General features: G+C 48.9%; 1 protein-coding gene across 14 annotated transcripts in view; it reads right to left on the reverse strand.

The window, feature by feature from the left end:
• Positions 1-12971, reverse strand: part of RBPMS (RNA binding protein, mRNA processing factor) — a 133918-nt gene that overhangs the window by 92355 nt on the left and 28592 nt on the right. For all 14 annotated transcript variants that reach the window (XR_010601684.1, XR_006175902.2, XR_006175901.2 and 11 more), the window contains exon 2: positions 6216-6293. Coding sequence is in view for 10 of the 14 variants with exons in the window: in XM_042856316.2 (XP_042712250.1) it covers positions 6216-6293 (78 nt within the window). In the remaining 4 variants the exon portion in view is untranslated. The remainder of the gene's footprint in view (positions 1-6215; positions 6294-12971) is intronic.

A 12971-nucleotide genomic window follows, 5' to 3' on the forward strand; every position in this document is an offset into this window, starting at 1 on the left:
TATATTGTAATGGCAGTGACAATGGTTGCTGTATGCAGTCATCCTAATATGGAAGGTACTCCAGGGAGGTTGGTCCCTTCAAATCCGGGCTTGTCAGGTATCCTCAACACAGAGCAGACTGATGCTGGCTCTCTTTTCATAATACTCTTCAGGGGATTTTCTGTCTAGGTATCGTGCTCCAAACACTGCAAATTCAAGAGACTCTTGAGTTGCAGGATTCAAGACTGCAAACACATGGGCACAGTATTCTGCTTCTGACCTTATCAAAATGATTTGCAACTCTGAAAGCAAGTTATTGTGTTATGACAACGTATTATGTGATAGTGACTTTGTGCCAGATCATGTTGAGAGTTGCTCTAAAAAAGGAAGACCTTGTTTCCATTGATTGAAGACAAATTTGATGAACAAACAATGAGGAGATTATGGTTCAGCCCTAGTGTAAGACTGGAAGAAATATAGGTGGGGAAAAACAACTCCTGAAGTGGCAAGAGAGTGGCCCATCACAGACAGCCGACAAGAATGTGTGAGCAAGAGCAGGGAGAAATCAGCACTGCGGAAATCAAGTTTCAGGTCCTGCAATGACCCAATCACTCCCAGTCTTTATTCAGGCCTAATCTGATGGCATCCAGTCCACACATCAATTCCAGTTCTGCAGCTTCACAGCAGAGTCTGTCTTTGAAGTTCCTTCGTTGAAGAACTGCCGCTTTGAGGTCCATCACTGAGTGACCAGAGAGACCGAAGTGCTCTCCCACCGGTCTCTGAATGCCACGATTCCCGATAGGAGACCCATGTCCATCCATTCCTCTGCGCAGAGACTGTCCGGCCTGGCTAATGCACATGGCAGAGGGGCATCGCTGGCACATGATGGCACACACCACACCAGTAGACGCTCAGGTGAACGAGCCCCGGACGGCGCGGCCGATGTGGCCAGGTCCTACGATGGTGTCCCCCAAATAGACACATGGACAGAGTCAGCACCGGGATCTTGCCTCAGGTTGGGAGGGCTGTCCTGTCCCACAAGGTCTGTGAGAGTGAGGGATTGCTCCCCCCACCCCCCGGACAGGCCGCAAATCCCCGATGACGACAAAAAGAGAAATAGTTTTCCCACCTAATTCTCCACTACACTGATACTAAAAGTGGTGCTGGTAACATGGACCATCTTGCAAGAATGCACTCCTGCAGGTGCAAGATAAATAAGTGGCCAACGGTTCTTTTCGTCAACATGTTTGACGTTGCTGGCTTTGCAAATTTCATTGTTTGGATCAGCAACAATCCTGTTTGGCACCACACTTGACCAAGATAAAGAAAACGCCTTGTTCCTTATCAGTCTAGGAGAACAACTTGTAGGTGCACATATAAAGAGAAGAATCTTCTATAACCATCATCTCCCCATGCCCATCAAAGCAGCACTCTTGTCCCCTGGCTACCACTGAAAACCAGCCACCACTGGAGCACCTGGCAAACTCAACAGTGATGCTGCCATACTTGCCCAAGGACTGCTGACCAGAAGAACTGCAAACAACGTGGAGAACGCAGTGACTTTGTAGGCACTGACCACTCCACATCAATGCTGATGGGTGAAATCTGCACATAGGCTTATGCTGAATGGGACTCCTGCTAGTTCTTTCAATTTGCTCGTTACATAAAGTGTTTTCACCTAAAACACTGAAGGATTGTTCTTGGTTTCTGAATGCATTCGGGGTAAAAATTTCCCCCATGACACCATCATTAATGTAACTTTTATCTCAACATTGGATGAAGTTTTAATAAAGATGGAAAGGAAGACAAAGAAAGCCTGAAGGTAGCTTCCATCAGGATACTGGCCTCTCTTAATCCCGAGGGCCTTGGTACCAACGCAGTCCACCCCAGAGTCCACTGGGTCCCCAATGCAAGTCAGTCTCTTTCCCCTTCTTAGCCCAGGGGGTTCTTGTCCTACTTCTGAAAGGGCAGAGGCACTGCTGGCTGCCAGCCCTCTGTCTGGGTGCTGGGGAGCTCAACAGCCAGTTGCCCCCATCCCAGCGGAGTTCCCTCCTTTTAACTCCTCCTCCAGCCCTGGCTTGGTTTGCAGGTGTGGAGGGCTGGGACTTTCCAGCCCAAAGCAGCTCCTTAACCCCTCCCGTGCTGGTGCAGGGTTTGATACCCCTTCACAGGGGTCAGTGCAGGTATGGAGGACATAGCTGAGATGAAGTCAGTAGCTGCTCCTTCTTATGCAAAGTCTGAAAACCACGCATAGAAGGCAGGGATGGGCAGCGGCTGGGACCTGCTCACAATTTGGCAGGTTAGTTTCTTTTAGAACTCTTCCAACTAGAGTGAGGCTGAGTATCTCCCTATGGGACCGGGCTGGGTAGACAGAGGGGACTTGGGGTGAATAATAGTGAAGGGCATTGACTGGCAGCTGGACAGAGGGTAGGTGGGGAAAGGAACTGTTATAGAGCTGGCGTGGAAATAGATTTCTCACTGCATGAAACAGCAAGATTTCAAACTTTCCCCCCTTTTGCATGGGGATGAAACAGAGACCTTTCGAGAGAGCCTGAACCCAGAGTGGCCAATAGCCCCTGGTCAGGGCGCTCCCCCGAGATGTGGTTCAAATACCTGCTCTGCCTGATTGGAAGCAGGTCACCCATATGCTAGCTGAATAGCCTGACTACCAGGCTATACAAGGGTGGGCTTCGTGACCTCTCCTACTGGAGCTGTTATACAACATGGTATCAATATTTCATATTCATTGGGCAGAGCGAGAGACAGACTGACTCTACAAGCTGATGGTCAGGCCGCTCATCTGGAATGTGAGAAACAGGGAATTGACTCTCGGTCTACCACACGAGTGCCCTAACCATCAGCCTATGGAGCCAATCACTATCTTGCTTTCTCTGGCCCAATGACCATTTAATTATTCCTACGGAGTGGAACATCTCCAGCAGGAGAGATGGAGAGACCTGCCCCAAAATGCCAACAGCCTGGAGGCCAGCTCACTCACCTGGCATGAGGGAGAATGGCAGAGCGGGGACTTACCCTGGATCGCCTACATCCCAGATGAATGCCCACTAGGTTACTGGCTACTCTGGGGGCTTTTTCACATTCTAACCAGAAATTCCATCTTGGACCTGAGAAACTTTCCGGACCAACGTTTTGCAAACCCCAGTACATTCCTGCTAAAAGTTTTAGTTTCAACAAATTGGCATCTCTGACTAAAAAACATTCTGACAAAAAAATTCCCGGCCAGTTCTGGTTGTTACGTCCAACGTTCTACTGGGGCTTTGACAACTTGCTTGATAGCTCTCGGTCTGTCTTGTCTTTTAAACTACGGAGTTTGGGGGCAGGGATTGTTCTGTTCTGTCCAGAGCCAGCACAATGGGGCCATCACCTTGACTGGGACCACAGGGGCTACCGCAATACAAAGAAATCATCATGGATTTTACAGGGAAGGTGCTCAGAGGCCATGGTGATGGGCCACAGGATAAACCCTGCCCTAGATGCTTTTAGCCCATATGTTTCTGTGCTCCATATTATGTCACAGACTCATAGACTTTAAGGTCAGAAGGGACCATTATGATATTCTGGTCTGACCTGCACAACGTAGGCCACAGAATCTCACCCACCCACTCCTGTAACAAACCCCTAACCTATGTCTGAGCTACTGAAGTCCTCAACTTGTGGTTTAAAGACTTGAAGGTGCAGAGAATCTTCCAGCAAGTGACCCTTGCCCCACGCTGGAGAGGAAGGCAAAAAACCCCCCCGGGGCTCTGCCAATCTGCCCTGGAGGAAAATTCCTTCCTGACCCCAAATATGGCAATCAGCTAAACCCTGAGCATGTGGGAAAGACTCACCAACCAGACACCCAGGAAAGAATTCTCTGTAGTAACTCAAATCCCAACCTCTCTAGTGTCCCATCACAGGCCTTTGGGCATATTTACTGCTAATAGTCAAAGATCAATTAATTGCCAAGATTAAGCTATCTCATTATACCATCCCCTCCATAAACTTATCAAGCTTAGTCTTGAAGCCAGATCTTTTGCCTCCACTGCTCCCCTTGGAAGGCTATTCCAGAACTTCACTCCTCGGATGGTTAGAAACCTTCGTCTAATTTCAAGTCTAAACTTCCTGATGGCCAGTTTATATCCATTTGTTCTTGTGTCCACATTGGCACTGAGCTTAAATAATTCCTCTCCCTCCCTGGTATTTATCCCTCTGATATATTTATAGAGAGCAATCATATCCCCCCTCAGCCTTCGTTTGGTTAGGCTAAACAAGCCAAGCTCTTTGAGTCTCCTTTCATAAGACAGGTTTTCCATTCATTGTCTCTTTCATCAACAGAAGTTGACCGATAAAAGATCAACTGTAACAACGTGGCATGCACCTCTCACGAGCTCCCCTTCTGGTCGGGTGTATTTGCAGTCTTTAAACAGTCCCAGGCCTGGCATCGGGTCGGGTCATACCTCCAGGGCTTCCTCCCTGGAGGCAATGGTTTTTGCCTCTTTGGAACCTTCTGACCCCAGCTGGGCCATTGAGTAGTTCAGATCCCCTTCTGGGAGGTTTATCATTATCTAATTGTGGGCCACTTCCCCAGTGGCCTACAGGGGGACCCAGGCCTGCCCTCTACTCCAGGTCCCAGCCCAGGGACCCTAAGAATAGCAGCCACCATTGTGAACCTATACAAAAAATACTTTCAGATCCCTGGGCCACTTCCCCTCAGCCCCAGTCTTCACCAATGCTTCACCCTGACCTCAGGGCAAAGGTACTTTCAGGCCCAGCAGCCAGCCAGGAGCTTGGTCTCGGTCCCCCAGTCCCTGCCAGCACTGAGCTGTCTGTGATGCTGCAGTTTCCTTTGGCCAGCCAGGAGCACCATGTGTACTCCTCTGGCTCCAGCAAGGAACTGAGTATGGTCTGCACTGCAGCTCCTTTTAATATTGCCCTCCTGGGCCCTGATTGGCTGCCCTCTGCAGCCACTCTAGGCTGCTTAGAGGACTCCTTTACTGCTCCTTTCCTGGGACTGGTGTGGCAGGATTCTGAGGCTTTCAGCAGAGAGCCTTTGGGCCTAGTGCACCCCATAACACTCACCCACCTTGTCTCCTTAATATTATCTAACTACTTTCAGTTTGACCTCCCTGGACCTGCTTAAACAATTCCTCGCCCACTGGTGTTTACACTTTACAAGTATGAGTACAAACTATACAAAGTTAGCTTTTATCTTTTCTTTTAATCAGTCTCTCTAGAGACTTATTTACTGCCTGAATTCATTCCTGCTTCCTGGCATATTTAGTATCCCGATACCTAGCACCAAATATAGTAGAGAAATCTTACACCCTTAGCTTGCCTTTATGTTAGTACAGTATGATGAGCTCCAAACACCACTAGACCATGCTACACCACATGCATTACAAGTTCAAATACATGTTGCCCACTTCTACCTCAGGCCAAGATAAAAAAAAACCCAGAAATCTAAAGTGAGCCAGATTTTCAAAAGTTCTGAGCAGTGTCCAGCGATGTCAATAGAAGGTGCTGGATGCTCAGCACGTCTGAAAATCAGGTTCCTTCGTTAGATGCGTGAACATTGATTTAGGAGCCCGACCTTTGAAACTCTTGGCCATGCTGTGCTTCGTCTGAAAAGCAGAGGATGAACTCTTGTTTTAAGTGTAAAGTAGAGTCTGGTTTGAACTAGGCATCTCTGCCACTAACTACCCCATAATAGTGGCTCCAAAGAGCACAGTATCTGAGCGCATCATAGACATTCATGGATTTAGGCTCTCAACACCCCTGTGACATACGGAGGGAATGATACCCCCATTTTACAGATGGGGAAATGAGGCTGATTGTCAGATGTGCTGAGCATCCCCAACTCAAGTCAATGGGATCTGCAGCTCCACAGAACTTCAGGCCCCAACGACTGGTCCAATGGCACACAGAGAGTGCATGGCAAGACCTCGAACTGAACCCAGATCTCCTGAGCCCCATCCCATAAGCCCACCTTTGGCCAATTGGTAGTTGTCTAATGGGTGTGTTAACTAAGACCAAATCTATTCCTGAGTCCTGGCTCACACCTTGAGACACCTCTCTCCATTCTATACTCAGCCATTCATCATCACTCTATGTTACTCACATCGCTTGCACCCCCTTTTGACACTAGCTATATAACGACGTGGCCATGTTAGTGGAGAAGTGTGTCAGATACAACAATACGCTCCTCTGAGCGTTCCTGCAGAGCAGACAAACAGTACCTTGAAGGGTCTGAAGAGCAGGTAGAGCTCCCGCGGTTTGATGTCCAGGGGAAGGCCGCTCACAAAGAGAGTCCGGACCTAGAAATCAACAAAGACAAACATGCAATTGAGATACGCATCCAAAATCTACTGCAGGCTTTGAAATTATCCAGACAATCCATATGAGGAACCTAATTAAAGCTCGCTTCAGGTGTAAACACAGATGTCTCCTACAGCCTGGTGGGAAAGGAGAGAGATGCACTAGTAAAGATTCTTTTGACCTTTTCCTGAAGAGTTTTAACACACAGTTTGGAAGAGCTCTGAAATTTGACAGGGGACTGTTCCTTGGGTCATGAAGGTGCCTTTTGCTGGCCTCGGGTGGCTGACAATGGCCATTGCTGGTCTGAGGTTCACACGGTATAGCTTGTTTTTGGCAGCACATGAAAATCCCTCAGCATTATGAAGACTCCTGGCTGACAACTCCATACTTCAGGCTGAGTTCTAAATTGGGCTTGAAATGGGTCATGAATTCCTGGTTTCCCCTAAAAGTAGATGGCCAATTGGCATTAAATTCCGCACCAGATTCGTTTTTATGGTCCTTTGATTTTCTATACAGTTTGTTTGGTTCTTCCATCTAGATTTTAACGGGAAATCTTTGAGCAACACAGCTACTGCTTTAAACACATTGTTTCTCCACACAGCACTTTGAAGAGAGGTGGGTCCTGAGTCGATCTTGTGCAACAGCTATTTAAAAAACAGAATTTGGACTGATGGTCACTTTTAACTATTATTCATGCTAGGACTGAACATGTATGTACTGTGCACCTAACCCTGATTGAGCACAGCTGGGCACACACAAACTTGATTGTCTGCCTGGGGCCAGGCGCATGCAAAACCTTCTCCATCAGGAGCTACACTTTTCTTTCAGACGTTATCCTACAATGGAGAGGTTTTCATCTGCAGCTGCTGGTGGATAAAATCTTCTCCACCAGCAGCTGCACTTCTCTCCCACTCCCCTAGAGGTGTAGCCCCCTCCTATCCAACCCCAATTCAAGCATTAAAAAAAACCTAGAAAGTTAATACACAAAAATCTGCACCCTTAACTCTGCCCGTAGAGATGCCAGCCTTCGATCAGACCTCTTCACTGCCATTCTGTAACACCCCTTTGCCAGGCTACCATCTCCAAGCAGAACCAGCTACTACACCAACCGCCCACAACTCTGTAATGTAATCTGGGAAAGGGGTGTGCATGATGAATGGACAACGGGAGACAGAGTCATGGCTACAGGGCGTCTGTGGTGGAGGGTATCTGTGGTCATGGTAAGATGTGTGCTTGTATTATTATGTTTATTATCTGTATTACAGTAGAGAGTCTGTACTGTTGGATGGCTTAAATTTCCATTTCCTTGCTTTTGTGTATTTCACAATTTGTGTATTTTGTGTATTTGCTGGGTGTGTAATCTCTCTAACTGGCTCACGATGGCATTTCCCGTGTATTCATCCCATCAGCACAGCCCAGGCATGGCCCCGTTTAGCATTCCACACACAACCTGGCAGCTGTTAGCCAGGACACAAACCTGGATCCTCCTCTTCCAAGGCAGCTGCTTACCCCATCGCAGCGCTCACTGGCCACGGGGACGTACACTGTGCTGGGGACCAGCGGCCATATTCCCAAAGGAATTGAGGCCCCTCAGAATGCAGACAGCTGCTGAGTGGGACTTTCAATGGCACCTAAGCAGATTAAGGCCCCTAACTCACGGGCTTTTGGAAATCCTACTACACTCACTGCTGCTACTGATCCTGCTCCCTGCACAACTCTCAGTGCTGGGCAAGACCTCCTGGGCTACCCAAGCTGGGACTAGAAACCCACTCGCTCATATGGCAGACCCAAGTCTCAGCCTTTTAACCACCCTGCACTCAGCAAGAGTGGAAAGTGTTCTCACAGGGAACGTGGAAGGGAGCTTGCCAAGCCCTAAGACTACACATGGGGTGTCTTCAAAGGCCCCGGTTCTCTTCGTCTGCTCCAGCGGCTTTCCCCTAGGGTGCGCAGCCACCACAGGGGTGAGGGCGGTATAAGAATCTCTATGGAATGGAATAAAACAGGGGTACACCCTGCCTGGGATCTGGCTCCACCTGGCCAGCTAAGAATGTCCCAGTATCTGGGAATTCTCAGTGGATGCGATGCTGGCATAGCTGGCTCCTGTGCCAACTTCCCCCGCCGGTACCCAGCATAGGAGTGGAGCGCCCCTGCGTAACTCCAGTACAGTCCCTTGGGGGCCACAGCTGGCTGCCACAAGCGAAAACAGCCTTTAGGCTGCTATAACTTATGCCAGGACCCTGCACCAAGCAACTCTTGGCATAGAAGAGAGTCTGGGCTATAGAATAATTCCTGAATGTGAACTGGAGCACACGGACAACAGCAAGATGCCCCTTCTGAAACGCTGTCATTCATAAGTAGGGCCCTACCTAATTCATGGTCTAGTTTGGTCAATTTCACGGTCATAGGATTTTAAAAATTGTTCATTTCATGATTTCAGCTATTTAAATCTGAAATGTCAGGGTGTTGTAACTGTAGGGGTCCTGACCCAAAAAGCTGTTGTGGGGAGGTTGTGGTGCTGCTACCCTTACTTCTGTGCTGCTGCTGGCGGGGCGCTGCCTTCAGAGCTGGGCATCTGGCCAACAGCCACCGCTCTTGGGCCGCCCAGCTGTGAAGGCAGCGCAGAAGTAGCGGTGGCAATACCGTGATACACACCCTCCCCCCCGCAACTCCCTTTTGGGTCAGGACCCCCAATTTGAGAAACACTGGTCTCCCCCGTGAAATCTGTATAGTATATGATGAAAGCATACAAAAAACCAGATTTCACGGGGGGAGACCAGATTTCACGGTCTGTGATGCGTTTTTCATGGCCGTGAATTTGGTAGGACCCTATTCATAAGCTAGTTGCACCGTAGCTACTGTGATTCATTCGTTGAAAACTCTGTACTGCTAAAAATCATCTTCTGCAGAGGTGCTACTCTACAGAGTGCAGACTTTCATTTCAGGATAGATTCTTCCCACACCGCCTGCAAAACAAGATGTTCCGGAGAATCTACAAGAAGAACCACTGTTTTGAGAACAATGTCCGCTGACTCTTTGAAGATTAGCCCCTGAACAAGTTAATTTTAGTTCACGTCCACACAGGGGAGATACAGCGCAGCACTTTGGTGCGTGCTGCTATTCACATCTCCAGAGTCCAAACTGCGAGGCAGTGTAGACATGCCCTGAGAAAGGCAAACCAAAACCACTTTGTGTTCCAAGAATGTGGAAGGGATCACGGTCAGTTTCAATGTTTTGAATGTGACTGGTTTTAAAACCCCACTTCTCTGATAGAGCAGGACCCTTTAAATTGCACGTCCTGATTTACTACAATTTCCTTTTAAAAACATTGCCAGGATTTTTCTGCACCGCTGTTTATGTTTAAAAGGGTCTTTGGGGTGGGCCTGAGAGCAGGGACACAGCCTTAGCCAGGGTGCCCCATCGTAAAGATGAGGACAGCTCGAATGAATCTTGCTTCCAGAATTCAGTATTCATTAGGAAATTAGAACCTACCCAATGAACCCATCGGAAGTCGTCAGATCCCATCAACACAGCAAGTCGGACTGTGTTGGTGGATCATATTACTCTGAAATAATGCCCTGACAGTGTTCTGGCTAGATCACTTCTGTAGACAGGATCCCATCATGTTATAACCTCATAACCATCCTGTAGAGATTAGGTGCCCGTGGTCTCCCTGGCAGTGAAATTGAGTAAATAAGCCCTGAAAGCCCCCTTTTTGTTCACACAATGGTATGTGATAATAGCCAAATCCTCTTCTTAGCCTGACCGACAGTTAGGGTATGTCTACACTTAAACCGCTGCAGCTGCACGCTGTAGCCCTTCAGTCTAGGTTCTCCCATCGGCAGAGGTAATGCACCGCCCCGAAAGGATGGAAGAATTTCTCCATCGCCCTAGCACTGTCTACACCGGGAGTCGGGTTGGCGTAGCTACATCTCTCAGGGGTGTAGTACTTATGCAGATGTAAGTTCCCAGTGTAGACCAGCCATTGGCAAACGCGGTACAGTCCTTGTCCTTAATTCAAGGTACATCCTGACATTTAATCATGGAAAGATGCATTTTCAGCCACGCGTTTCTTTCCTCTCTGGGTGGGGAATCTCATCATAATCTGCTCCCTTGCTGAGGAGTCACTCGCATCTTCCTTGAAATCATATTTCAAATGTCTGCATGAAACACTCCTCTCTGAGGCTAGTTTGAAAGACATGAATCCTTGTTCAGAACACCCACGCTTCCCCAACCCTGAATTCGCTCACTCCCCCTGCGGCATTACACAGAGATTTGCTATCAGTGCCTTTCCTCCAGGCCAGGGACACTCAAAGACACACTCAAAGGATCGAAAAGCCAAGAGGGACAGTCAGAAGAGGGGGAATTGCACTTGAGATGCCCACCTTTTAAAGGGGAACCTTTGGTCCTTACATTCTGCTGGTCAAACAGGACAGGGCTATACTACAGGGGGGGGGAGGGATAGCTCAGTGGTTTGAGCATTGGCCTGCTAAACCCAGCGTTGTTAGTTCAATCCTTGAGGGGGCCACTTGGGGATCTGGGGCAAAATCAGTACTTGGTCCTGCTAGTGAAGGCAGGGGGCTGGACTCGATGACCTTCAAGGTCCCTTCCAGTTCTAGGAGATGGGATATCTCCATTAATTAATTAATTACAGCAGACTTCCCCGCCCATCAGGGAGCACGTAGGCCACTGGCTCGGGGACAGATTGGGGCTTCTATTCTTAGGTCTCCCAGCTCAGCTCTATTGTAGTCAATGGGCCAGATCGCCAGCTGATGTAAATCAGTTGTAGCTCCACTGGAGTCAATAGGTCAAATCCACAAACTATGTCAATCAGTCGGAGCTCCACTAGGCTGATTTACTCCAGCGGAGGGTCTGGCCCACGAGTCACACGTCCATATACCAATCTGTGGGCTGTTACAATGTTGCTCCCAAGAGGTCTTTCAGTCCTTACTCCTCCTTGCCCATAGACCACGGCCCAAGCATCTGCCTAGAGACACACGTCTGCATTACCACTCAGCCCCTGGCATGTCAAGGTGGATGCTGGAACAGGAATGTGACAAACTCACCCAGATGTTTGCCAGCACTTAAAATAGCCCAGTGTTTACTTTCCACAGGGAGGCTGGCAGCCTTACAGAGAATAGTTTGAAGAGAGAGCCGGTGAGACTGGGTGGGGAGACTCCCCCAGAGGCCATGCTGCTGGGACTGGGGAGGAGTGTCAGAGGGTGACCGGCCTGGTGTAGGCTGGTCCTTGAAATGCACACGCACGCCACCAGTCTGTTGTCAGTTTCACCGGCTGCCCTGGGCAGAGGCTCCTTCATGCAGCAAGTCTGCAGGGGTCACAGACACAGGGGACCAAATGCACGTAACCAACAAGGATCCCCGGACATGCCCTGGAACAGGGAAGTTTCCAGTTTTCAGGGACACGTGGCTGCTCTGCACAAGAGGACGATCGGAGCTCATCTCAGCTGGGTGACCCAGGGCAGCTTGCCAAAGAAAGGTCTATCCAGCCTGAAATGTACTGCAAACGTTTTTAGATCACTGTTATTGCCCGATGAAGGGGAGTTTCAGCACTGAGCCAAGCTGACCTCAACACAAGGAAACCGCGGCTCTCTCTGCAAGCGTATTCTGTGTGGAAACAAGATTCAGGCTTCTCCATTCATGTGCAGGCCAAATATCAGCAAACTCAGCCTCAAGTAAAAATCTTACTCCACCCCACATGTGAATGCGAGGTGGACTGTCTGAGCAGTATCAGATCTATAAATTGAAGAGGGAACAGGAAATGATGAAGGAACATACAAGTTATCTAACTAAGACATGTGGCTTTTTAATCAATTTCCAACCAGGGGAATAGGTAAGCATGTTCTGTTCTCTGCTACTGCCAGATATGAAAGGGCACAGCGGTGCCCATTCCTCATCGGCTTATCCAGCAATTTAGCTCCAGACCACTGTGAAATTGATTGGCCTCTCCCAGGTTTGTCCACCCAGTAAACACCCAATCCCGGTTAGTATTTCCTTGATGACTGAAACTCAGGGGTAAGGCACTGAAACCATCCCAGCCTCTCAAGCCTGTGCGTCTGGCACAAATGTCAGTGTGCCCTGACAGACAATGTGAAAGCCAGACAGGTAGAGAGGCTAGGGAGGGATCTCTTTCTCTCTGAGCACTGTGCCGTATTTAATGTGTTTATCCTCACACCCCCGTCAGGCAAGGCAGACCTGTTATCCCTATGGCACAGATGGGATCTGAGGCACAGAGAGACGAAGGCCCGGATCCACAAAGGCACCTAACTGTCACGGATTTCAGTGGAAGTCAGGCGCCTACAGACCTTAGCAGAGGTGGGCCAAGGAGACACAGGGAGTCAGCAGGGAGTGAAGGCTGCCTAGGGTGGAGGAAGGGAATGTCTGCTTTTAGCGAAACGCTCAGTCAGTCCAGCCCCCGGCCAAGCTCGTGTGCTCAGATGCCCATAAAACTGCCAAGTCAGGAAAATTTCTCTTCTTTACATTTGCTTCTTCCCATGCAGATAACTGATATCTATCAAAATCTCTGGCTAGTTCTGGAGTGTGAGCATTCCTGGTTTGTGTGACAAATAACCCCTGGCTGACCTACAGGCAGACAGCTATTAAACGGTGACGGGTATCCTAGTCTGGCTACACAACACCATACAGCTCTTGTGTCAACGGTG

Source organism: Chrysemys picta, chromosome 5 (assembly GCF_011386835.1).
Source record: "Chrysemys picta bellii isolate R12L10 chromosome 5, ASM1138683v2, whole genome shotgun sequence".
In the NCBI taxonomy this organism is placed as follows: Eukaryota; Metazoa; Chordata; order Testudines; family Emydidae; genus Chrysemys; species Chrysemys picta.